Source organism: Ixodes scapularis, unplaced genomic scaffold, assembly GCF_016920785.2.
Source record: "Ixodes scapularis isolate PalLabHiFi unplaced genomic scaffold, ASM1692078v2 PGA_scaffold4__175_contigs__length_147842914, whole genome shotgun sequence".
Classification (NCBI taxonomy): domain Eukaryota; kingdom Metazoa; phylum Arthropoda; class Arachnida; order Ixodida; family Ixodidae; genus Ixodes; species Ixodes scapularis.
In genome coordinates, this window is record NW_024609879.1 from 111,681,629 (window position 1) to 111,708,692 (window position 27,064).

At 45.8% G+C, this 27,064-nt stretch overlaps 1 protein-coding gene across 1 annotated transcript in view; it reads left to right on the forward strand.

Moving 5' to 3' along the window:
• The window catches only part of LOC115319667, a 50,500-nt gene that overhangs the window by 12,000 nt on the left and 11,436 nt on the right, over window positions 1–27,064 (forward strand). The window contains exons 3-4 of the mRNA XM_040218019.3: window positions 10,336–10,473; window positions 17,598–17,655. Of these exons, the coding sequence (XP_040073953.1) occupies window positions 10,336–10,473; window positions 17,598–17,655 (196 nt within the window). The remainder of the gene's footprint in view (window positions 1–10,335; window positions 10,474–17,597; window positions 17,656–27,064) is intronic.

Below are 27,064 nucleotides of genomic sequence, written 5' to 3' on the forward strand. Positions count from 1 at the left end.
TTTGTAAAGTAATTCATTTGTGCAGGGTTGATCGTCAAGCACGTTTTGTAGAAATGATAAATAGTACGCATTGCAATTTTCCGAAAACTCCAATAATGTTTGCATTCATCCGAGACATAATCAGTCACTGAGCCACAATTCATTTTATCGTCGTGACTTGTGAGAATGAGCCGTTATTGTATAATTTACGTCGTAAGGTTCTATGCCGTTTTGCGGTAATGAGAATGGAGGAAATATATATTCCCCCAAAAAGATGACTCGGATCGTTTGTCGCCAGTATTGCCATGAAGTTATACGACGATCAGATTATTAAGATTGCTCTAGTTAACAGAAATATTGCGTAGGCGAAATTATTATGAGAATCCGTCGCAGTAGACGCAGCATGCTCCACCTCCTACCCCCAGCTTGAAAACTCCACAAATATATTTTTCCTTTGCAATCACACCGAGCCGGTAGTGAAGAAAACGGAACAGGAGTTAATAAAGGGGCTGCAGTACTGAACTTAACATCATGCAGTGTCATATTTTCGCTCCAGTCGAAATCCACAATCGTATACATTTTTTTTTTTATTTGGAAAGAGAGCCGGAGAAGAAAAAAAGAAAGTTCAGATGTTGCTTGAAAAACTTTTCCCTCTTTCACAGCAGCAAAGAAACAACCTGTATATGTACATTGTTCGTAATAATAATGATAATATTATAATAGTACACGGAAATTTAAAGTAGTCCATGGGTATTTGGGGGGAAAACAAAACAGTCAATTAATTCAGATTTTCATAATTCACTACAATCATAAGGAACAGTCTTGAATAGAGCTCCGGCGTTTTCTCGAGCTAGCCAAATTCCAAACGCGCGCTTTTAGAATACCCTGGATTTACTTATCCCGGCATAATTATGGATTTACTCATCACGGCATAAAAATCTTCTTGCGCTTTAAAACGGGCTAGTATCTAATGTAAAGAAATCAACACAAAAGGTCACTTTTTTTTTTTCTTTTTTTGCCAGAGTGAGTTTATTCAGAATTCAATTCACACTATCGAACTTCTTGTAGCCTGTCAAAAACAGTTCGCGCTGCTCAAATTACGTCTTTCTTCATGTCTTTAGTTATAGAGTCTTTTAATTGGTAATTAAAAAAAAAGTGATGAAGACCAAATTTAAAATGAATTTTCTTTGCGAGAAATATTTATCTTGTTTATTTTACTTATAATTTAAGTTACTAGTTCAACCGTGTGTATTAGTGGGTTGAAAAAAAAAATTCAGAGCCCAGTCGGTGACCATAGAAACGTCGCGAAAGCTCCCCTTTGAACTTCAACAATCGTTTAACGCAGATTTTTATGGTTTCGCTCAATATTTCGATATTGAAGTTATGTCAAGCCATTTTATTTTTAGGTTTCTAGCCGGGATTTGACATCTGGAAACTTTTATCGATCTAATCCCGTTTTGGGCTTTTTCTTCAATTCCGATCTTCAGTACCACTTGTAAAAGCATAGAAATTAAAAAAAAAAAATAGATACGCCAGACTTTTGGCATCCTATCGCTTGCGTAACGCTAAACGTATATGCAATGAATACTTCTGCGAACACCGAGCGAAATTCCAATCCTCACAACAGAAGGCTCGACTTCTTCAAAATCAGCGTACCACGGAGTCTCTTTTCTGAAGCGGCGCGTCGGATAGCTGCCGATAAGGTACAGAGCCCGAGTTTCATAGGGACTAAAAATATATCCGTAAATTTCCCACGGCAACGCTCGCCAAAAAATCCACCGGTGGGCGCCTTACGTAAGGTTCGCGCACGTTGTCGTTCAGGCTGGCTTTTTCTTCGTGTGAGTGCGTATGCGTGTACGTGGGTGTGCGCGCGTGTGTGTTGAATGTGTGCACGCGCGTGTGCATAATTCTAACACATAAAAAATAATGGTTAGCCTTTTATTGTGAACGTAGGAGAAATGCCTTTACTCGAAAAGCCTTCTACTTCTCATCGACTGTTTGAAAAGTTTTCTTGGAACTAAAGATCTGGGCGGCAAACAATTCAGCAGACACCGCGCGGCGTCGCACTACGTCGTGCGACGCTCTCGAAAACAGTTTAAAATCTCACTGATAAAATATTCTAAACTGAAATCAAAACAAATATGTAAAAAACAATAAAATGTATTTTTCTTCACCGCAATCGTCCTTTCAAAGGCGAATTTAATACCTTTTCTATAGCCAGTGTTTCAGAGAAGTCTTTCAAAAATTCTTGCCCCAAAAAAGGTTGAGAAAAAAAGAAAACAACTCTTTTCAGGAGCAAACTGACCGCCATGGCGGACGTGAGGCATTGCGAAATCATAATAATTAGCTATACAATAAACACAAAAATTACCAACTAACATTTTATTTAGTAAAAATAAACTTACCGATAAAATTTTGAAATAATCTCGCTGAGAGTCTTTAAAAACACTTGAATCAGTCAATGTTCTGAAGACTTGGAGGACATGATAAGCGCTGGGATGTGCCAAAGTTTCCACTCGCGGACATGGTTCATGGCGTAGAAACGCGAATGATGCAAATATCATCCACGTTTCTGCGTTGCCAGCTTTGTTCGTTTGTGAAAATTTAGCTTTTTTAATTGGTGAAATTATTTATTTGCACTAATGTTGGTAGAAACTTTTTAACGTTTTTGCTGAAACACGCCCGTCAAGGTGTTTACCTTTATTAACAAAAACACTTAGAGTGGCAGAGACTTTTCGTTTGTTTTGCCAAACTTCTGTTGCCACTTTTTTATTTTTTGGCGGGGGGGGGGGGGGGGCGGAATAATTTCCGGCACAACAAGCTATCTTATGTTTTACCCCTGGAAGGCATTGTAAGAACAGGACGATACTTGTTTTAAGCTACTAAGATATTCTCGGACTACTCGATGCCATCAATAATTACGTATTTGAAGAACCTGGCCTTATTGAAATGCATTAAATTTATTGGGATTTCGCTATCGCCAGCAGCAACCATCTCTTTCAGCATTCTAGGATAAAAGATCAAGATGATGCCTGGACGTTTCGCTAAATAAAACACCTTCTTCTTATTTTTTTTACATTCTTTGTAGCATTTTCGTCTTTCTTACCTTTTCCGCAAAATATAAAGCGACATTTCTTTTCGCTTTCATTCTTTGAAGCAATTTTTAGTTACGAAATTAACCAAGCGTTAATAGTGGAGGAACTGCTTAGTTCAGCTTGTTTGGACGTAAGCTAACACGACGACTGCTTTCCCGATTAATTTTAGTAAATAACACAATAAAGCCGCAATACTATATATGTTCACTAATAGCTTTAAGAACGCAGGACGTGGATTTATTGTGTTCACACTACCTACATTCTGATTCGATTCTATGCACTCTAAAAAAGCACGTTATTTCACATTTCTGCGGAACAGGAGACAACGGATGACTGCGAAGAATTATGGAGCTCAGGTGTTAGGCCAACAAATGCCGTGTGCGCGAGCAACAGCGTTGCATGCGTTTCAAAAATAAGAAAAAGTGACGAAATACGTCACCCGTTGCTTGAAATTAAAAGGAACCCGTTACCGACAAAAAGTCACGCGAATGAATTTTCTGTTACTCTTTTTATTCGTGAATTAATACGTCTTAGTGGCTCGACGTTACAGGTGCGCACATAAGTGCCATATTTAAAGAAACACCATGTCCATGCAGACTCTTCGGGGATTATTATCATCGTGATTACCAAATCCTTCTTTTTTTTTTTTTAAGGTTCCCCCTAAATACTTACCAAAATAAAAATGCGCCCCCCCCCCCCTTTTTTTTTTCCAACAAAGAGAAAAAACGCAAAACACGCAAAATTGAATTCTTTGTTACTCGAAATAATAGAGTGTTTTAGTAGATCGTTCAGTCACTCCCGCTGTGCTATCCGCTAGCCGCTACGACCTCCGCTATATGTAGCGTAGCGGAACTACCATTTTAAGTTTTAGTAGAACGTTCGCAACCCGCTACGGATTACAACGTTACGAGAGCTAACGCAACGCCACTAGCGGCTCTTTCGGACACTAGGGCTCGCGTAAAACAGATTTGTAAAGCAATCCTTCGCAATTGTTTTTATTAACGTCGTTATCTTAATAAAATATTGTTTTTTTATTGAATAACGTGCTAATCGTTGCTTCCTTTGTAAGTAGGTGACTATTATGTTTGTAATTGAATACAACTGTCAGCCAAGCTGTCCAAGCCAATCCGATATGAGTCAAGTGCCAAAGCCACCGAGAAAAATCTTCAAAAATAAAGGACAACCACTGTAGCTCAACTGTTGCGTCGTTGTTCACCGAAAATGAAGCGCCACAGAAATCCCTCATATCCGCCTGCTCGCTCCGCTTCTTTAGTCGGTTTTGTCTTCACGACAAAGCGGCCGAGCAGGGGGCTGCACCTTTCGCTCACAGCACCAAAAACTGCGAAGCTTTTTCTTTTTTTTTTTTTTTTTCTCCTTTCCGTGGCCGCGTTTAGTATATCCGCCATGAATCGCTACCTGTTGCAGTCGTGGAACGGCTTTGTCGCGGGTACTTCTCGCAGCAGCAAGGTATAATCCACCCTAGAACCACGATCGCGAAACGCACAGACCGAGTAGACGCGGCGTGGCGGCCATCTTGAACAGCGCCTCTCGCTGGGTCTCCCTCATCTCGCCAAGACTCGTTCTCGCGAGAGCCACGCTAGCACGCCGCGCTACGCCCCTCGCTATTTTCGCCCGCTAGCGCGCCTCCGCTAGCCTCCGCAGCTCCGCAATGTTTCCGCTAGCAGCGCGCATGCGCAGTAGCGTCGTCGCTCTAGCGTATAGCGTAGCGGGAGAGCCAAAACTATCTACTAAAACTCTCTAATAACGTTAGGACGTTATCCGTTACTGATTTTGAACAAGTAACCAGTGCGGGACTACTTTTCGCAAAGTAAGGCGCGACCGTTAACGATTTCAGGGACACTGAACACCGCGTTCCACTTGCTGACGGCGCCTGCGCACATCGTATTTTTAGATCTAATTCATAAGCTTCGTCATTCTCTGAGACCAAATTCTCTTGTTGGCCACGAATGACTGTTTCCGTGTTCTAAAAAAAAAAAATGAACTTACAGGCATTTTTTTTTTTTTTTGGAGAGTAGGTGTTTTATCAGAAAATTCCGCAATCCTTACTGTTTTTCAGAAGGACCATGACATGAATTTTTGGCTGAGCACAGTGATTCTAGATTAGGATTTTACTGCTCGCATAACGTTTATTGGGATAAGGGAAAACTAGTGCACAACGGTAGGAAGCCAAAAGCCCGCTTTTCCGTGCAAAAAATACGAAAATATAGCGGACTATTTCTTGCCTCGCTTCCTTCGAAAGCTCTCCGCATTTTCACTGGGATGCATCCGCGGTGCCCCACCACGTCCTCCGAACCCAGCTCGCGCGTTGAACGCAAGAAATACGTAACTCGGAGGTATGCGCTCCTCAATGAATTCTATCAAATCAATTCAATCAGTTCAACAAGCAGTTCGTCAACGAATATTGGGATTCGCATTCGTGGTCCATGAGTGCCGTGACGGCACTTATCATCACTCGCGTATGACAAGTTCCCTGGTGTGCTTAAAAAGCACTGTGGAAGCTTGCAGTCATGGCATCCGGTGATATCCTACGTCGGGACCACGTGGTTCCTAATTTCAATTTTGATTTGAAGAGGAAACATTCCGAACTTTCTTGGACATCAACGCCTCGGTGCATGCACTATAATAGCAATTAATTGCCCACCCTAATTGAAAGCTTCACCTCATCTTTCTTCCTCATTGTCATAACTTTTCTTCTCCCTCCCCCAGTACAGTGCATCAAACCAGACCCTACGATCAGGTTATCTCTCTGTCCTTCCCTATCAAACCCTTGTCTTTCACTCGCTCTCTCTCAACTGGAAAACAACATACATCGCGATTTTCCCCGGGAATATTTTATATTACAGTCAAAGAATATTAGTTAGTAGTAACTAAACATTTGGGCGTGTGTAGCTTTTTTTTTTTATTATTTCACAGCTATACATTTAATTTTTTTTTTTAGTTGAATAATATGGGTTATATTCGCAAAATTGTCGATTTCTCTTTTTCTTGACAAAACTCATTTTAATTTTCCCGAGGACTTTAATTGCATGGGTATTATAGAACGTATGTTAGTCATCATTTTTATATTTCCTTGAAATACTTTGTATTCCAATCAATGTACTAGAAAGTTGGCCATTGTCTAAGATCAAGAAGTAGAAAAAATGATTTCATTGTCCCTTTGGGCTGTCAGTGACAATAGCAATATTTCGAAGCTTTCAGTCAGAAAACTAAAACCAGAAAACTCACAAATTTTTCTTTGTTGCCAACGCCGGGTGTTGACGAAAGATCTGTAACGACCGACGAGATGATCGATACAAAATGCCGCCGGCCGTACCAGCTATCAGCAGCCTATGCGTCTCGTCTGGGACGAGCCGTATTTATAGCGGGGCGGTGGTCAATACTGTCTAGTTCGATTGCCAACATGACCTTCGGAATATACTGTGCCAGGGATCGATTGAGTGCCGTTTGCTAGCCGTCACGCGACGACTTCCGCTGCACGAAAGTTAACTCGCAACGGTTAATTTTACGGCGAGTTTTGACGTCACTGGGCACGAATGTAGCTGGCGACATGAACGATTTCACGACCGGGATTGAGGATACGAAGCTCTTGTTTGCTTTAATCGCACTCAATTAAACCGATAGGGCCTGGTTTTCCACTTGGCAGCACTAATCTCTGAATTATGCTGAGAGATATTTGCGAATGACGACGCTAAAAATATGCTTAGACGCAGGAAAAAAAAGGTAGACTGCTCTGTGACCAACGTTACTAGAGTAGCCCAGTTGTGGAACTCCCGTGGAGGGAGTTCCACAACTGGGCTAGTCTTACCAGTTGTGGAATCCCCTCAGTTCGCCTTCCGTTGTCTGAAGCGCCATCGAGATTTTCGTTTAAAAACTTTGTGTTCCGCACAGTTTGCTGAAGTGCCATCCAGACATTAGGGAGCTTTAATAGGCCGTATTTCCCCCTCCACTAACTTTCCGCTACGAAGAAACCGCCACTGCGCCTGCGCGCCGATGGCCTTGGCTGTAGTGTTCCGGGTAGCGGAGGTCCTTAGCAATTACGATATATCAGCCGTTCCGAAAACGGTGGCGCGTCGGACGACGGTAGGAGGGCGTTGGGGAGGGGTAAGGAGGGGTTACTGCTCGTGGGAAGCAGTTTTCTATGGGCATTACAGTAACTGAGCTAACTTACAGTCGGTCCAGAGTTCGAGGGGAAGCTCCTCACAGCTCTTTCCACTTTACCAGAGCGAACGCTAGAGAGGAGGCGTTTGCTAAAGTGGAAAGGGCTGGGAGGGGTTTCCCCTGAATTTTTAACCTATCACAGACTATAGTAATCAACGTTTGGTTGTGGCACTGACTTGCGCAGGACGTTTCACCAAGCTTAGTGCCTCAGTGCAGACTGTTTATCTTTTATTTATATACCGTGTTTTCAGCCTCGTCATTCCGCAAACTGGCTCCGTAGATAGTTACAAAACTGATGAGGAAAGCGAATTGGCTTAGAAGGGGGAGGAGATGGATAATACGTTTGATTTCTAGGCTCGGTGGCGCAAGCTACCGCTTTTTATAAAGGGTATAGCCGTTGTATAGCATCCATCCGTTCATTCATTTATCAATCCAGCGATGGGAACTCCCAAGTGCTTTGCGGGACAGTACACACCCTAGACTTCCTGGAGTAGAGATAAAAATCGCCCGCCACGGGGATACAGTCGCCGAAGAATCGTATTTCTTAAGCTTTTGCATTTCTGAGCTGTTTGGGCCGCTATATGTTCTGCAGATGGAGTCAGAGTGGGGGCGTCTTGCGTATGGATCAATATCTCTAAAAGTTTCGTGACGCCACAAGTGTGATATATAAATGGCGTAGCAGTTGTATATTCACCTATACCCTATTGAAAAGACAACAAAAAAGTATATATATTTTGTTCAATAAACAAACCAGATCTTATAAAAATTACACCAGGCGTATAAATGTTTATTCGGATCGTACATCTTCAGGGATAATTTCATATATTGTCATATGTTTATTAAACATATTCATACTTTTTTTTTTATATACGGCAGGATTTACCTTTGTTGTGACGTTTTCGAGCAGCGACTTTTCTGACACACAAATCTAAGAGCACAGATATGCGAGAAAGCCGTCGTACTTTCACCGTCGTCTAGAAATGCGGACAATGCTATAAGAAACCAGTTCTCATAGATAGGTCTAAGATTGGTCAGCGCAAATGCTACAAAACATTCAGTATATTTATGCGCTGGTCGGCAAGGATTCCAGGTCTGCCCGACAGATGGTGCCAGTGCGTCAGTCTTCGCTAGTGTTATCTTTGTTTTAAGCCCTCACAGGTGTTTGTAACGCCGTCTATCACGCTCAAACGCAGATGTGAGAACCAGCTACCCTAAACTTCGAAGCGAAACGACTAATCTCCGGTACTTCACAACATGCCTGACTTCTACCAACTTACTGACGTCCTTACATCCTAACAATTCATATATCTCCCCGAGAAAAAAAATGTGGTAAAACAGTCGGTGGCCCTGGCACACAACAGCGGCGCGTCCCGCGAAGTGGGAGAGAACAGAAACTGATGTGTGACGTACTTGTCTCCCAAAAATAAATTACCCGTCCCCCCCCTCCTTTTCGGATCACCTCTCATCGTTCAACACACCACCGTTCCGGGGTCGGCTGCTTTGGTAGCTGCAGCGTATTTTATGGAATACACAAGTTTTGAAGCAGAGTGCCATTGCAGTACTCGTTTTCGTTTTAAGAAACTGTAACAAATTAAGTCCGGCTCCTAGTGGAGCATTACTCATTTCCTCTTTTATGTGGAGAAGTAAGGTATATGTAGTTGCATTCTAGATTAGACATAAGTTATCGTATCAAAACGTACAGGTTTCAAACGACAAAAGCATCGACTTTTTTCCCTTGGCAACCGAAACCTTGTAACAACTTTACTTCCCGCAGATTCCAAACAATGCTCAGAACTTTTATTTAATTTTTTTTATTGATGTGACAACAATTATGCGGGGCGATCCAGCGTACTCTATGGAACACACAGTTTTGAAACAAAAATCTAGGTAGCACTTCAATTGACGGAAGGCGGATTGAATGAAGTGAGGGGGAAGGGGGGTACCACTTTCCGCGGGAGTTCCGCAACTGAGTTAATCTATAGTCAGTGACAGTTTAAGAGTTCAGGGGTACCACTTTCCGCGGGAGTTCCGCAACTGAGTTAATCTATAGTCAATGACAGCTTAAGGATTCAGGGAAAGCTCCTCCCATTCCTTTCCACTTTAGTAGAAAGAACGGTGGAGAGGAGGCGAGCTCCTCTAAAGCATTTGCTCTGCTAAAGTGAAAAGGGGTGGGAGGAGTTTTCAATGAACTTTTAACCTGCCACTAACTATAGTAAAGTTGCCCAAAACGTCGTCTAGCTACGTGACAGTCCAAATGCGATGTCTCTCCCGCCCGTGACGATTCTCAGAGATTAATGTTAACTGCTAAAAAAAACGTAGAAGTTTTCAAAACTTTATTTTATGCAAACTGTAAAAAAAAAAAACGCCTTCTGCACATCTCTTAACAAAAATTTAGAAAAGCTTTATCTTTTTTTATGCTTACCTGTTTGTGTCTGTTTCAATATCTGCAACATGGTGCCCGCAATATGACGGAGGCTTATTGCGGAGAAGGCGCCGTGTAACCGAACCTTCGGTTGCACGTCAAAAGATCGCCAGGTGGTCGAAATTAATCCTCAGTCCTCCGCTGGGGCGTGCCAGATGCCCGTCGTAGGTTTGGCACGTAGAACCTCCACATTTGATTTGAGTATCTGCAACATTGAATAGCTGAAGCTGTGAATTCAATAACTATAGTGGCCAGTTGACTTGTGTGTGTGGCAAGAAATGTGCTACCATTTGATGTTCATCACGCAACACATGGTGCTATTTCTGAGGATAAGAACCTCAATGATCATGGAACCTTCCTCTAATCGATTATGTGCGGAATTGGCTTCTGACTTTTGGAGCTTGTTTGAAATGAAAATGTGCAATACGCAGCGTCTTTTTTAATAACCCAGCACGTTGTCCACACAAAATCATATTTGAAAATAATGCGAAAAATTACACCGGCCACACACAGAACTTTTTAAAACTACAAAAAAAATCATATTTTAAAAGACTGGTTTATCGAAAGATCGCAAGCGTTATTCTTGCGATAAAAGACGTAGATCGGGGTTGAACCAATTGGCCTTCGAAGAGTCTTAGTGTTGCTCACCTCTTCCGCCAGGTGACGACGCTGGCGGTGGCGTGTCGGCCGAGGCCTTGAGCGACCCCTACGAATTCTGCCGGGCGCACTTCGGGAGCGACTTCGCGCTCAACCGCGAAGTCCGCCGGGCCAATACGGTCGAGAAAACGGAGGCGCCAAGTAAGATTTCATGTCTAAAGGCCGCTTCACGAATTTTCGTTTGACTGTGAAGGCCGGTTTACACATTTGCGTTTGACTGGGAAGGCCATATTACACCTTTACGTTTTACAGTAAAGTCCAATTCACACTTGCGTTTGACTGTGAAGGCCGGTTCACACATTTGCAATCGACTGTGAATCTCTGTTCAGACGTTTGCATTTTACTGCAAAGGCCTGTTTACGCATTTACGTTTTACTGTGAAGGCCGGTTCACACATTTGCGTTTGACTGTGATGGTCACTTTACACCTTTGCGTTTGACTCTGAAGATTAGTTCACACCTTTTGCGTTGGACTGTCAAAACCGGTTCACAGATTTGCGTTTGACTGTGATTGTCAGTTCACACCCCTGCATTTAACTGTGAATGCTGGTTCACACCTTTGCGATTGAATGTGAAGGCCGGTTCACACATTTGCGTTTGACTGTGATGGTCAGTTCACACCTTTACATTTAACTTTGAAGGTTGGTTCACACCTTTGCGTTTGACTGTCAAGGCCGGTTCACACATTTGCGTTTGTCTGTGATTGTCACTCCACACCCCTGCGTTTGACTCTGAAGGCTGGTTCACCATTTTGCGTTTGACTGTAAAGGCCGGCTCACACAATTTCGTTTGACTGTCAACGCCACTTCAGTAGGGGGGAACGGGGGGGGGGGGTTCCTCTCCTTTGTAAGAGGTCGGTATGAAAAAAGTGAAAGCCGCTTACAACTCCCTGTAACGCCGAATTAGAGCGCAGCTCTTGAGGAGGAGGAGGGAAGGGCACTGGGGGGGGGGGTTAAACTAACCAGGGGGGGTCACGTGACCTTGGGGGGTCACGTGACCCCCAATGCCGACGATGTCATCACTGACGTCACTGATGACGTCATCAGTGACGATGACGATGCGGGTACCGATGACGTCATTAGTGACATCACTGATGACTTCACCAGTGATGATGACGATGACAATGCGAATGTCGGTGACGTCATCAGTGACGTCGCTGATGACGTCATCAGTGATGGTGACGATGACGATGCGGATGCCGGTGACGACATCAGTGACGTCACTGATGACGTCATCAGTGATGATGACGATGACGATGCGGACGCCGGTGACGTCATCAGTGATGATGACGATGTGGATGCCGGTGACATCATCAGTGATGATGACGATGACAATGTGGATGCCGGTGACGTCATCAGTGATGATGACGATGACGACGTGGATGCCGGTGACGTCATCAGTGATGATGACGTCATCAGTGATGATGACGTCATCAGTGATGATGACGATGACGATGTGGATGCCGGTGACGACATCAGTGACGTCACTCATGACGTCATCAGTGATGATGACGATGACGATGTGGATGCCGGTGACGTCATCAGTGATGATGACGTCATCAGTGATGATGACGATGATGATGCGGATGCCGGTGACGACATCAGTGATGTCACTGATGACGTCATCAGTGATGATGACGATGACGATGTGGATGCCGGTGACGTCATCAGTGATGATGACGATGACGACGCGGATGTCGGTAACGTCATCAGTGATGATGACGATGACGATGCGGATGCCGGTGACGTCATCAGTGATGATGACGATGACGATGTGGATGCCGGTGACGTCATCAGTGATGATGACGATGACGATGTGGATGCCGGTGACGTCTGATGACGTCATCAGTGATGATGACGATGACGATGTGGATGCCGGTGACGTCTGATGACGTCATCAGTGATGATGACGATGACGATGTGGATGCCGGTGACGTCATCAGTGTCGATGACGTCATCGGGGGTCACGCGACATCGGCGGGGATCACGTGACCTCGGGGGTCACGTGACCTCGAGGGGTCACGTGACCTCAGGGGAGTCACGTGACCTCGGGGGTCACGTGACCTCGGGGGGTCAGGTGACCTCGGGGGAGTCACGTGCCCCCCACGAGGTCACGTGACCCCGGTGGGGGGCTCGCGCGGTGCATTATGGGACATTTCCCATGATGCACCGCGCGGTTACGCCGACGGCGACGGCGACGGCGACGCCGCTCAAGCCGGAAACGGGCCCCTAAGAGCTGCGCTCTAAAAAAATGAAAGGAGCTGTATGTGGCATGAGTTTCTTGAGGCCAGTCTTTGCCACAATGACTGGCTCAAACTGATCGTTCGTGAAGTGTTCCTCAAAGTTAAAGGCAGCATCGCATAAATTTAGTTGCCTATTGTGAAGCACCGATCGCGGAAATAACTTGCAGAACAAAAGCGCGAGCAGCTCGGTCGTTGGTGACTCCTTTCACTGACGCCATACGCTCGCGGTAACACTACAACCCTCTTCATGTTAGTGGCACCCCACTCTCCCACGAATCGGTCTTAACTTGGACGACTCAATGTAAGCGAGCTAAGAGCGGGTGAGTCAGTTTCCATTATTAAAGGAGCTGTGCAACGATATTCAATTGGAATGTTTTTCTCTCTACACGAGCTTACTGGCACACCTGGGACTCAAGGATACTCACACGCAACGCCATGAACCAAGAAACTCCTTTGTTGCGGTGTAGTTTCAAGGACAAAAGCGATCATTTTCATTCATTCTCTCCTTTGCAAAATTTGATGACGTAACTCGGGGATCGCAGTACACCCAAGTGACGATATTTGAATGCGGTTCATAGATTGTACCCGAGCATTGCGTGGGCACTCGACTTGGGCTCGTGACAATTGCTAGCTCGAGAAGCATTCGGGTTGTGACCCATGTCCAATCGCTGCAACGACGACAACAGCCGAACCATAACAATGTCTGGAACTCAGCGCGTGTCCTGCGCTTTGCGAACCCCAGCGCGTGGCTATGAACAACACTGGCGGCATATAATCGGCTCCAGATCACGTGGTCGCTTGTTCTGGCTGCGAGTTGAGGGGGTGAACGCTGCTCGTTTTTCTTTAATTTTTTTCTGGGACTTCTATTGCGTGGGGTGAAAAACGAACGCGTGTTTCATAGGTCATTAACGTTAGGGATCCGTTTTAAGCGGTATTTGTGCACAGTACAAAAATTGTTGCACAGCGTATCAAAGTTCTTCGTGCCGGTGATATAGTTCCGTGTTTGTCTCGTTTCACGATCGTATTAGGCAATCTTCATCGGCGAGATCAAACGAGACAGGTAATACGATCCAGACTTTTAGAATGACTTACCACGTAATGTCTCCCTCGGAGGCAGTCTAAAATTCTCTTTCCGATCCGGTGGAGTCATTGTCTTCGTCGCTGAAGATTTCCATTTCCCGTCGGGACGATAAAAAGCTTCTTCCCTTTCGCCACGCTGTTTGCACAATGCACAGCACAGTAACATGGCATAGCGTTTCCGCTAAGATCGGGTTAAAAAAAATCTTAGGCCGGATTGTAAGGAACGGAGCCACCGCCATACCACGCGCACGAAAATGGCGCCGGTTTAGAGCTGTCCACCGACTCGCGCGGGACCATGGGAAGGTAACGGTCACGTGTCGCTAGAGACCCAATTGAAGCGAGGGGAAAGGTAAATTTTTAGACGGAAAGAGCATGGGCAAGGAGGAATTTGTCTGCCCCTTTTCAGACAATAGTTTACGTTAGCTTTCAGTAGGGACCTTAAGTTTGTTCTTTATAGAACACATATAATAATATTAATAATAGCTTTATTTTCCACGACAGCAACAATTGTCTAGTAAGTATAGACAGCATTGTCGGTTACTGCTTGATGCACATCAAAAAGTCGAATTCGCAAGTCTCCCTCGGAGGCAGTCTACACAACACAGTTTACATAACAGGGGAAGTTATCCTGCTTTTCAATAGTGAGAGACGACCAACTAGTCTCTACCGTGAATAACAGCTTGAGATACTGAGTACGTCTCCGCCACGTCATAATGGCATCATTCAAGTGGCGCCATCTTCTAACAAAAAGAAAAAAAAAATCATCACACTTCCATCCATTAGCTACTGCTTTTGAGAGTGCACTTAGAGATTAGCCTCCTTACTGAACAATTGTATGCGGTGCGCTGGCCCTAAATATGTTGGATGTAAAGAAGATAAAGGAACACTGCGCGACTCTCGTAGCTTGAACGCGACGTCGGCGCTATTCTGCAACTTATTCACACAGAGTCCAGACGTTTGCAAGTACGGGCCCTGGGCGCCGCCATCTTGCTTCTGACGTATGTAAATCGTCCGATATACCGGGTGTTCTTGAGAAAAAGGAACCGTAAGAATGTGACTCTAGCTGTGGTGATAAAACGCGAAAGTTGGAGTACATGACGTTAATTGAATAAAAAGAAAACTACATTTCTCTATGACCCGACGGGAGCAGGCCCACTCGTCACAGCCAAGTCGTCATAGGGAAACTGGTCATAGGCGAACTGGTCAAAGAGGGCATCTCGGTCTAGGTGAACTCGTAGTAGGGAAAGTGGTCGCAGTGACCTTCTCGTTCTTGGAAAGTTCGTCACAGACTGTTTTTTTATAGGGGGGAGGAGAAGGGGCGGGGGGGGGGGGGGGGGGGGCTTTATTTTGGAAAATGGTCGTATCCAGGGGTGGGCAGTATTTCAAATACAAGTATTTAAAATATGTATTTCAAGTACTTTGTGTATTTTGCATTTGTACTTAATTACAAATTGGATAATGTATTTGACGTGTGTATTTAGATACTAAACGAGGGCATTTCAAATACAATTGTAATTAAATACAATTTTGTGGGCGAAAATACATCCCTCAAATTTATTGTCACTGTCCAGAGCAGCAAGAAAACTACGTTCTGCACCGATTGCAGTGTCTCCCAATCAAGCACAAGCGTTTAGTGACTTTTTGATTGCGGTGCTAGTCTAAGGCAAGAATAGTGACGAAATCGATGTTCACAGGCAGCCTGGCTAAATAAGTGCCTGGGACAACTTGTGATGCTTTCCAGCCTGATTTCCATTCATATTTTTGCCTGGAACATTCTAAATGCGCGGGTCGTCCAGATTTTCGTAACTGGTGCGAGTTGCAACAATAAAAAAATCTCTATCTAGTGCTGCGCGTTTTTGTCGTCTCAGTTCTTTGTTGGTCTATACCAAAATGTAATCGACAAAAAAAGCTGCTTGAAGCTCTGTACTTTTTTCACCTATTACGTCCATGCTGATTACATTTTTTTTGTGATTATATTTCTATTACGTTACTAGAGCCTCGCACACTAACTCCCGCGTGTGCGATGCAAAATTAAAATGAGATACCCAGAAACCCGTTGCAGGTGCCCTGAAGTCGCTGACGCAAATTTTGAGGAATGTATTTGGAAAAGTACTTGAAAAAGACCAAATACATCTGGTTGTATTTGTATCTTGTATTTAAATGCTTTTTTGGAAATGTAATTAGATTTTTAATTAAATACGTTTTTGACGAAGTATTTTGTATTTGTATTTGGATACATGTATTTTGCCCATCCCTGGTCGTATCGAACCTGTCGCGGTTTCAACGTGGCCTCTTTTTTTGCTTGTTTGCAGGGGGCGGTTGTGGTCGGCTTTTCGGTGTTATCTTTACTTACGACGTCCCTTTGTTATTAAAGCCTTTTCGGAAGCTTTGCTACGTCGGAGCATATTGTGCAATGACAAAACGGGGGTGCGGTATGCAGACCTCCGCACCAGGATGCTAGAAAGTGTAGCAGTTAGGTTTCGTCTTTGGGGGCGTCTTCTCTTTTCTCTATATCTACTCCAAAGGGGTTTTTCATTCAAAATGGCTTCGAATACGTATATATATAGGGGCGAAATGTGCGGACCCTCAGAGAGCACGACCGCATTTCGTATGATGGACCGAATTAAAACCCATTGTGACGCTCCCATGCTGTACGAAGGGTATTCTTATACGCTTAGCCGAAAAGACCCCGACGTTGTGTACTGGGTCTGTAGAGATAGAAAGCATTGTAAAGGCCAAAGCCACCACCCTCAGATGCACTGTGACAATTTGCCTACTTGATGAGTTTACTTATGATGAGTTGGCTTGTGATGAGTTCTTCTAGACCCAATACTTTCATGTTTCAGAGTGGTTGTTACAGTCGGTGATGGGCTAATGAGTTTGCTTTCCTTGATAGCACGAGCGCGCACGCCCAACCAAAGCACGGCGGAAGCTAACGTCCGCGTTCTTTACTTGTCCCCGACAATATACCATTCTCAGGTACGGCCCAGCGTGCGATATTTACAGCCCAGCACGTGCGTGTTTGTCGCTTCGGAAAGCGAGCAATGCACGCGCCATACGCACAAACTCTTCGAGATGGCAGCAGAAGCTCTTTTTGAGAAAACTCTATACAAGACCATGTCGGCTATTTTAATCCGCGCATCCGCGGACGAGGCGCGGAGAGCAGGAATCGGTGACGTGCTAGTCACGTGGTACACGATCTGGGGATCGTGCACCACGTGACCCCTTGCAGTGTCTACCACTTGCAGTGTGACCGCGACTACAGGGGAATTGGGGAGTGTATAAATGGCAGCTTGTGAAACGAGGTGCCTGTGTGCTGACTGGACGTCAGATCTGTACAGTGCTCGTTGCAAGTTATGGAATTCATTTTATATCATTGCTTTCTTTATTTTTTTGTGTATGATTTTGTAATCATCTATATACAAATGGTAGGAAACAATCACACGAGTAATTGATACCGATGTTGTTTGTTGTTTATTTTGTAATAAAACAAAGAGAATAAAATTAAAATAAAAAATGGAAGGCACTGGACGTATTGTATAGTCCCTGTAGCAGTCAATACGTCCAGCGTCGCCACCATGAAAGACAGCGAATCAACTCCTTGGCGCAAGCCCAACGGCACGTGGATTAAACAGAACATTTTCACCTTAGCTCGGAGTCGGTCGCACCATCTATTCCGTCCACAACATCGAACGCGCTACAGTCTCCGTGAGAAGGGGAAGATTTCTCGTCCTCTAGGGAAAAGGAGAAGAGGAAAAAAGATTTAGGTGGAGGAGTTTCTCGGCATGCTGTTTTCTCCTTCTGTTCTCGGATTCTTGAGAACTGTACTGTTAACGGCTGTTCTTGCGTTTTCGCGTGGTGTTAAGACCATTTTACAGTCAATATATATTTATTTTATATTGTTGCTAACTACTTTCTTCTTTTCCTTTTTTTTTTTTTTGCAGGGGACGATTTGGAGGATTACAACGACAACTTGGCCCGCTTGCTATTTTTCACGCGAAAGTGAGTATAACCACAAGCCGCCCTATAGATCTTTGCAAAAATCGCCTCTGGCCGCTGCCATCTTTGTCTGCTGGGCTGTGGAACGCCTTCTGAGCATGCGCTGTTGATCTGCTGTGCGGTATACCGAACGCTGCGCATCCGTCCACAGCTCAGTGACTCAGCATTTTTCGCCCGGGTGATAAGCGACGCAAAGGTCTTTATATTCTAAACTTCCCGAGCTTATCACCCAGGCAAACAAAAAAAAGAAAGCTAACTTAAGAGCGCGTCGTATCATATTCCGCAAGAGAGAGAGAGAGCTATTGCGCACGCTCAGGTGTTCCACAGCCCAGAGACAAAAGCTGGCGGCGTGCGCAACAGGCAATAAATACCCCGTTTCGCTTTAAGCGCTATGGGGGGCACAAGTTCGTCCGCTTTTTTTTTTTCGCAGGGGTTCCTATGACGTCAGAAAGATGCCTAGCACTGATTGACTCTGATTTCTGAAAGACAGTGGCTAGATCTCAATGCAAGCTACATTGAAGTCTACCCACTATCCTTTATCAATCAGAGCCAATTAGAGCTCGACGTCTTTCTGACGTCACCGGAACCACCCACAAAAGAAAGCAGACGAACTTGCGCCCCGCACAACATTCCGACCAACGTTACTAAAACACTCAGTTGGGAAAGTGCCATAGAGACTGCTCTGAAAAAGTGTCCCCGATCTGTCCTCGAGCAGCGAGCTAATGACGAACACAACGCCGCCATTTCTCCCGCAGCGCCCACTCAAGGAACTGCACGTGACTTCTTTTTCGGCTTTAATCGGTCATTTCGGACCGAAACAGAAGAGGTTCAGGGGTGCCACTCCCGTCTCCCCAGCGGACGCGCCTCGTCGTACTACGAAGTTAAAATGCACCTAGTTCGGGACGCGCTACCTGAAAGCGCCGGTGAGGCATGGTCGTATAAAAACAATATTAGTTGTGCCGCAAAGCGTTGCCAACTAAAGATTTTGAAAACATCACGCGTCCTTCATTTTGTATTAAACTCCAATAAAATTCAGAAAAAAAGAGTGTTTTCAGTTTGTTTTTACGCAATAACATGCTTTCTAAAAGCTCAAGGTGACCACAGTACAGACAAATGATAAAGAGTGGCGCTGTTGTCGTATTTAGCTCGGTCCCGGTGGACGCCAGCGGCCCAGGTTTCGACGGCGAGTTTCCAACTGAGTGTTCTAGTAACGTTGGTTCCGACGGAGCCACTCAACCAACGGCAAAAATGCATCGTCACGGCTTGCACCATTCACGCGCAGCGAAGGCGCTGTGATCCTGCGAATGTTTAGGTGTGTGATCGGTGTGGCCGGTGATGGAAAATCCACGGGGAAAACGAACGCCGTGACGCTGCACTTTTTTTTTGCCGCAGCTGGATTGGCTCCGTCGCATGTCAGCGACGGCTGCGATCGTATTTGAAGTGAAACGCAGTATCGACCAACACACTGTTTATAGTGGAGAGTTCCGTGTTTTCGGTATATACCGATAGACACCGAAAAGTAACCCCCTAGTGGTTTTTGATCGAAGTCGGGGGACAACCCAATAGACCCCGAATTCGAGCTGTCCTTGAAGGAGAAAAACTAGAGCGTCAACGGGAAGAAGCTTTTATATGTACCGCTTTATCTCCCCCCCCCCCCCCCCCCCCCCCCTTTTTCCCTAATCAACCGCTCTCGCGAAGCTGCTATTTTTCGGGGGACCAGACACATTATTTTTTTTTCTTTTATATATCGGTACGGGGAAGTTTTCCTGCAGTATTCGGAACACATGTATATATAATGGGTGATCCAAGGAGCGGCCAGGCTCTGTACCCATCGACCGCAAAATTCGGTTTCTTAACCTATCGCGCTACGACTTTGTGCAGCGTTGCCCACGGATGGAGCATTTTTCTTTTTTGTAACATGTGCAAAGAGTGAACTTACCTGAGGAAAAAGTTTAGAAAGAAAAAGGCTTAGCTCCTATGGAAACGCAGCGAAGCCACCGGTCTTCAAACAATACGGCGCCGTTTCTCACGGGAGACAAGAGATGGCGCCAGCGGTCGCGACGCCAACTGCCGCCAGCGAACGAGCATACGACGCCGAGAGCCGGCGTCTCTAGCAGACGACCTTTTCGACTCAAAAGCGGCGCGCGTTCCACAGGTGGCGACAGTCGCAGAAACAAAAACAGGTGCGGTAACAACAAGAAACTGCAAAGCAGACGACATAAGCGCCACAAAAAAAAAAGCAGTTAAAATAACCCGACAAACCATTTTTTTAATCGATTATGTGTCCATTCAAGGTGTTTCATTAGTAAGGATGATAAAATAATGCATTGGCAACTGATATGAAAAAAGCTCGCTCCGCTTTTGAGTCGAAAAAATCGTCTGCTAAAAACGCCGGCTAAACGGCGCCGTACTGTTTGGAAGACCGGTGCTTCGCTGCGTTTCCATAGGAATTACAACTTTTTCTTTCTTTACTTTTTTCTCAGTTAAGTTCGCTCTTTGCAAATTTCACAAAAAAAAAAAAATACACCATTTGCGGGCAACGCTGCACAAAGTCGTAGCGCGATATGTTAAGAAACCGAATTTTGCGGTCGATTTAAAGAGCCTGGCCGCTCTTAGAATCACCCCGGTATTAGCCCCGTGCGCGACCGAAAGCGTCGCTGTGGTCGGCCTTCCACGATTGACCGAACGCTGAATATGACGTCGGAAAGGGGATTTATCATCGACGGAAATAAGAGGAATGAAAGAACTTTAATTTTGACGGTGTTGGCAGTGTTCCTTTGAGAGCGCAATGATTTCAAGCTTACACCATGCTAATAACGAACAACATCGAACTTGTTGTTTGCAAGCTAATGACGTCACAAGGGGGAACCGTAGGAGGGCGCCACCAAAACATCTCGCCGCTAATATGTTCCTTGAAGTTTGGGGAATTCTATGTCCATGCAAAATTTCGTTCAACATAAACCCCGCATATCGCCAATTGTTTTTTTTTTCGACATTACATATTGGTATCAAAAAATACCGATGTACGGGGGATAAAAAAACAAACCCCAAAATCAACACCCCCGAATTTAAAGGAAAATGAACACCGAAAGCATGGAACCCTATCTACAAACAAGCCCACGTTGGCCCACATCGGGTCTACGTGGGCACAAAAACCAGATTCGCCTGCAGCGAAGCCTCTGCGCTTGCGCAGTTCCGACAGCAGCTTTAGAAGAGTAGCGTGTCGTCAGAGGGTTGCGTCAAAGATGACGTTACCAACGAATCTGTTATAAGCTGCAGAGTTAGATGGCCTGATGGGCCGTTACAGGTCTTTCTTTTTTCTTTTTTTACCTGAAATGTTTTTTGGTCGTGAGGCCGTGGGTTGTGACGTCACATGACGTCACAATGACGTCACGTGAAATATACGCGAATTCAGTTTCCCCGCTACATTTAGCGGGGAAATTGACGTCACGTGGACCTACACATCAGTTCAATTTGGCCCGCTAAATTTAGCTGGGAAATCGACATCACCTGGCGTGACGTCACGTGACCTACACGCATATCTAGTTTCTCCGCTAAATTTAGCGGGGAAAATGACGTGACATGACTTTATGTCACGTGACCTATAGACCAAGTGTGTTTCCTCGCTAAATTTCGAGAAGAATTTGACGTCACGTGAGCCATATGCAAATTCAGTTTCCCCGCTAGATGTAGCGGGAATATTGTCGTCAGGTGACCTCAACAGCAATTTAGTTTCCCCGCTAAGTTTAGCGAGAGAAATGACGTCACATGACTTCGTGTCACGTGACCTCAAGACAAATTCAGTTTCCCCGCTACGTAGAGCGGAGAAAATGATGTCATATGACTTTATGTCATGTGACCTAGAACGTTTCACGTATGCAACAGAATTGCCTGGCAATTTGTTATATTGTGTTAATTGACTTTTTTTTTTTAATTCGTAAAAGTAAACATATGGTTCCAATCAGAAACTTGCTGAGCGTCATCAAAAACAACTCAGTCAGTCAATTTTAGAAAGACTTGGAGGACGTGGGAAGCTGGTCGGCATCGCCTCGCTAAACTACAAACAAGAAAAGAGACAGTCTGACGAGATTGATGTGAAACAAAGCGCCCAAAAACGGCGCAACTGTGTCAAGCTTTTCTTTTTTACGGTGCGTTCGTTCGATTGAACTGCACGATTACCAGAGACGCTCCTCTCATCCGATATTCACGCCCACGACAAAATGCGGGCCCACATTTAAGCCGTCTGCAGCTCTCCCTGGAATTTCACCCTTCCATGAAGCTTAGCACGCACTATATATCTGCGCTTCGTTTTTTGTTTTCTTTCTTTGTCAACAATTGGTGAGCGACACACCCTAGCCCGTCCCCGGGCCCGTTCAATAAACCTTCCATGTTGTTAACACATCATTGAGGACGCACTCTTTTTCGCCAACCTCGCAGTCGTTGACGTAAAATCCCGATATTCACGAACGAACCCCTCCCAATTATGACTGCACCCGTCGGCGGCCTCACATATTCCCGGTGCTTTTAACGTGAAACGTTCTTTGGCTAGGTGCTCAGCATTCCGTAAAGCCTGATAAGTGAAGCTTGACTAAAGTTCGAACTTTGTCGAACTTTACTCAAAGTTTGACGTCGTACCTTGGAACCTTCAGTGCACTTTGACAAAGTTCGACTAATAGACAGTGTCGTCCGATTTCGACACAAATATTTCGAACTTATTTTGGGGAACATTATTTTTATAGAGTCGTTTATTTTATATTTTAATACAATTATTACCAATGTTTATACAACATAAACCGACACGTTGTCTACAAAAAAAAAAAAAAAAAATTCGCACACACAACGTGGGGCCACTGCGCATGCGCAAAAACCAGCTTCGCGGGACGTGACGCGCCGGAACATTCGCGTGGTCGACAAAAGCGCCACAACAGCAGCCCAACGACAGGGCCGAGTGTTGGTGTATCAAAGCGAGGATGTACACCTTTAACGCATTAGTGTGTTTTATCAATGTGAAACGATGAAACAATATTTCCAAAAAATATTGAACTTCTCCGCCAGGGACTGCCAGTTTGTTTTCAGATTTTCGCGCATGCGCATTAAAGTCAAGGCTTTCCCCGACTCTTTGTCAAGCTTTGAAATAGAAGATTGAGACCCTATAACCTATAGGCAGAGCCCGAACCTCGGCAGATTCGCGACATGCCTATACATTCCGTAGCTCGCTGTTGTGAAACTGCCACGGTAGGGTCCGTCCGAAGTCCGCTGTAGGCACCGATGGAGAGGAGTCAACTCCGCAACACAGTGATTCCGAAGAAGCTGGTTTTATTGGCGTTTCGCCCCCACGCTTTGCCCGCCGGCCAACAATGAAAAGAAAGGCTAAAAAATCGGCGCTGCTGTATTAGACAGATTCACCCGCAGTGGCCGAAGCTGCCGCACTAGGCCAATAGACCGATCTCACCAAGCGCTCCACTTATGCGTGACGCCGCCATAACTGTAGTTCTTGGAAGGCAGACGCCAGTTTACGCGACAGTTCACGCTGCCTCGTAGTCTGCTCGCGCAAACCTCCAGCAGGGTTGTCGTGCGTGCAGAAAGACTACAGCTCCCACGATGCACATCGGCAGCGGTGGCGTACTCAAACTAGCTGGTGAGATCGGTCTATTCGTGGGAAGGGAAAAGCTCTAAGAAGAAAGTATAGGCCCTGAGGACGAGCCTCTCCCAGCGAGAGCCACGGCCCCCGTTTCGTGGCCGGCTTATCCAGCCTGCGGGAAATGGACGCGCCCGGGGTACGTGGTGTGACTTAGTCCAGGGATGGGTCGCGTCCACGATCATTTCCCAAGGGTGTGCCAGTGGAAAGTTCACCTAAAAGAGAGAGGGAGACACCGACCTCTTCGAGGAATGCGGCCAACATGGCGGTCCCTGCGGCCTGCGTGTGCTAGGCCTAGATAGGGGGACGGCGAGCACGTGTTCCCAGCCCCTGCCATGCGCGACAATCCGAATATCCACCACTAGCCACGCCGTGTCACTAGTACAATCACTTCTTTTTAAGGCTAAAAAAAGTAGAGGATGTAAACTTTACTATCACCAAACAGAGGTTATAAAACTGCTGGAGACGTTCTAGAAAAACGTGAAAAAAAATGTGTAAAGCAAAATATTTTAGTGACGGAAATTGTTAAATAATTTAATGGGGAGGGGGGCGGGGGTGTCAATGTTTCTAAAGCAGGTAGCGCCAGAAACCGCCGGATACAAAGGGTACGGCAAATGCCATCCGCGCATTTATCCATCCTATATAGACGACTTAGGGTTACTGGAAGTGCTTTGGCAGTCTTCAGAATGCCTCGCAAGAAAAAGGATGGGGCTGAAGAGGTCATCACTGAACATAAGCGGCGGCCTCCTTAGGTTCAGGGTGTTCGTCGTGCCAATGAAACGCCGATAAAGAGAAAACAGCGTTTTGCTACGGACACGGAAGCAAAGTGGGCTCGTTCTGATATGGCCGAGATCCGAGCTATAGAGCAAGAGTTGTCCACATTTATTCAGCGGAGCATGGCTTTTATAGAAGAAACGTCGGCATGTTATCGCATTTCGAGGTATCCTGTAACAAAACGCCGCAAAAATACAACACCGCTCTTGTTAATATTATTACAACGTTATTTTGTTAAATGTTTACCACTGAGAGAGAGAGGAGGACGTGCTCTCCTCCTCACACGGACGACCGCTGCTGGGCCTAAGAAGGAATCCCTAATAACGAAGGACAGAAGGAAGCACGCTGCCCGTCCAGACAGCACGCCAGTTTGTTCCCATGGGCGACGGGGATCGATGGCTCGGCAATAAACAATGCAGGAGCGGTCGATCGCTCGCAGATCGCCGCCTGTGTCTTGCTCGCTAACCACCGCCGTTTCCAGGAGTCGCGGTGTGCGTGCCGCAAGGAGGCGCGGCATCATTAGTAGTGCGACTTATCCGGTGCCTTCTCTCGGCCTGTTGAGGCCCATTCACGCAGTTCCGTCGACTGCGTTGCGCTGCGTTGCGTTGTGCAGCAAAGCGTCACCCCATTGGCTCGTAGTAAGGGTTGCCATAGCGACAGCTCAACGTAAACAGTCTTAACGCAGTCAAACGCGGTTGTGTGAACGAGTCTTACACTATGTACGACCTTGTGTGGCCTACTTGTTCGCTGGATGCGTTGATGCGCGTTCACGTCGGCTGCATTTGTAAAGGCCGGTTACAGACCAGCCGGGAGTCCGTTCTCTCGGAGGCAGAAGAAAGGAAGTTTCTTCGAATGGTGTAACTTCACCGATGTCCTGGTTCCGCTCGCCGAAGTCAAAGTTGAATATCTTGCAATTATAGGGGGCCCCCAACGACCGACTAACAGCGGGACGGGGAGGTCGCTCTTGCTTCTCGTGAACCCTGCGAAAGGACTAAGAAAGGCTTACGAAGCAGTCTCTTTTGTTTGATTCTACTCCTCGAAGATCAGCTGGTAACTCAAACTTCCCACTACAGGGTTTTTTTTTTCCTCTCTTTCACTCGTGGACTGCCACACCTGCATCAAATACTTGACTAGGGGGAATACGTTTGTTAGGATAAGGAAGTTAAAAGATTAAAAAATATATGATCCTCGATTGGTGCTGCCCATGGGCACAACCGATATTAAAGCCAAGTCAATATAAATGAACTGAATCCTTGGTTCAGATGGAAATTTCATCTAAAAGCCAATTGGGAACTGAACTAAGAAAACACTGGGCCTCACCACGAGAACGGCCCAGGTAGGACCGACAGGGAGAAAGGACCCCGCATAGCCCGACACCAGCCCAACCCCGCAAAGGTGCACAAAACGGCGACACCGGCGGGTCGAAGATGGTTGAAGTCAACAAATAAGCCGAACAACCACCGTTTTAGTGATATTTGCTTTTCCCCTCCTCCGAAGGAAGAACCCCAATGAAGGGATCCCCGTCTCAGTAGAGGGGGAATGGAGGGAATACAGGCCACTCCGCTCGTTTACATTAGACAGAGCGATGGCAGCGCCGAAGCCTCTCCTGGTGACTCGGCTGCTCGAGCAGCAACGGCCGCCGACTTCTCTCTGCTCTTTCTGGCCGCCTCCCCTCAACATCTCTCTATCCGGATCACGTGGGCACCCTGCCTGATAAAGCACTGATGTAAAGCGTGATTACTGCTAATCAAACTCTTCGACACCCTTAGAATGATTAACGTCTACGGCAGCTTCGAAGCTGCTTGATGAAATTCCGAAAACTCCCTTATCTAGTTGGTTACAGGTTTCATCTGCTAGTTATAGACGTCGTGACCAGTTCAATGCTGGCAGAATCAAACGAGACATTAAATGCATGCTGCGTATAGGTAATTCCAAAATTAAAGAAGACACTTAACGCTGTTTACGTGTAGGAATGCGAAAGCTTTCCTACACGCAGCGCATTCCTACAAACAGCGCGCTACGTCTTCCTATCGCACAGGGAGCTTCAGTGGTGACATCACGCTCCTCCACCACAGGCGCGGCAAACCCCGCCGACTCCACGCCTTCTGTGACGATGCACCTGCGCTGCTATGTTTTACTTTGTGTTTTACTTCTGAGGCGCGTCTCCTTTGACCTTGAGCTCCCCGCCGACTTCCGTGACGAAGCATCTGCGTTGCTGTGCTTTTGGCCAAAGGGAATTTAACTGCCGTTTCGCTGCTACAGACGGTTAGAGACAACGCCGGCTTCGCTCCACGGGACCAGTTGATGCTGTCGCATTAGAAAAGGTTATTTTAAAGTTTCTTTTACGCTTAAAAAAGTCCGAAGGCACCTAAGCACTTCTTAGGAATTGTAAATGCGAAAGCATGAATGTCGGTCTTAAAGGGATACTACAACGAAATTTCGGCGTTCATTTTTTGGTCTATATATGTTCAAAAAAGCACCATCAAATTGAACATACCAATATCTCGTTAAAAAAGTCACGAAACGGAATTTTAAAACGAATTAAACGATTAGCAAAGAGCACCTGGTGGATGTCGCTAACGCCTCGCTTGTAATGCCCGTCTAGCAACCTTGGCAGCTAGTGACGGAGGTTGTCTCGCCTCCGGCCACGACGAGAGAAGAGGGGCAAGAGGAACTCCCCTCTTCCCGAGAATGCCTTTTGTGTGTCACAGAAGTCGCTATTGTCCCCCTACAAGATTATAGAAGATTAACCCGTCACTCAAAATTTGTACAAAAGCAGCCGCTTCGGTGGCTGGAACGATTAGGCCATCCTCTCGACGTCAGCCTCGCCGTAGCTTTGCTCGTCTTGAGACGACCTACGTCACGATTGCGTTGGATGTCACGTGGTCTCCGCTGGGCCTTCTCCGAGCGCTTGCCAAGGTGCGCCGTTTATAACTAAAAATACAGCCACCAGGCTCAAAATACAAACGTGCGATTGTCATTTACGAATACTGTGGATCA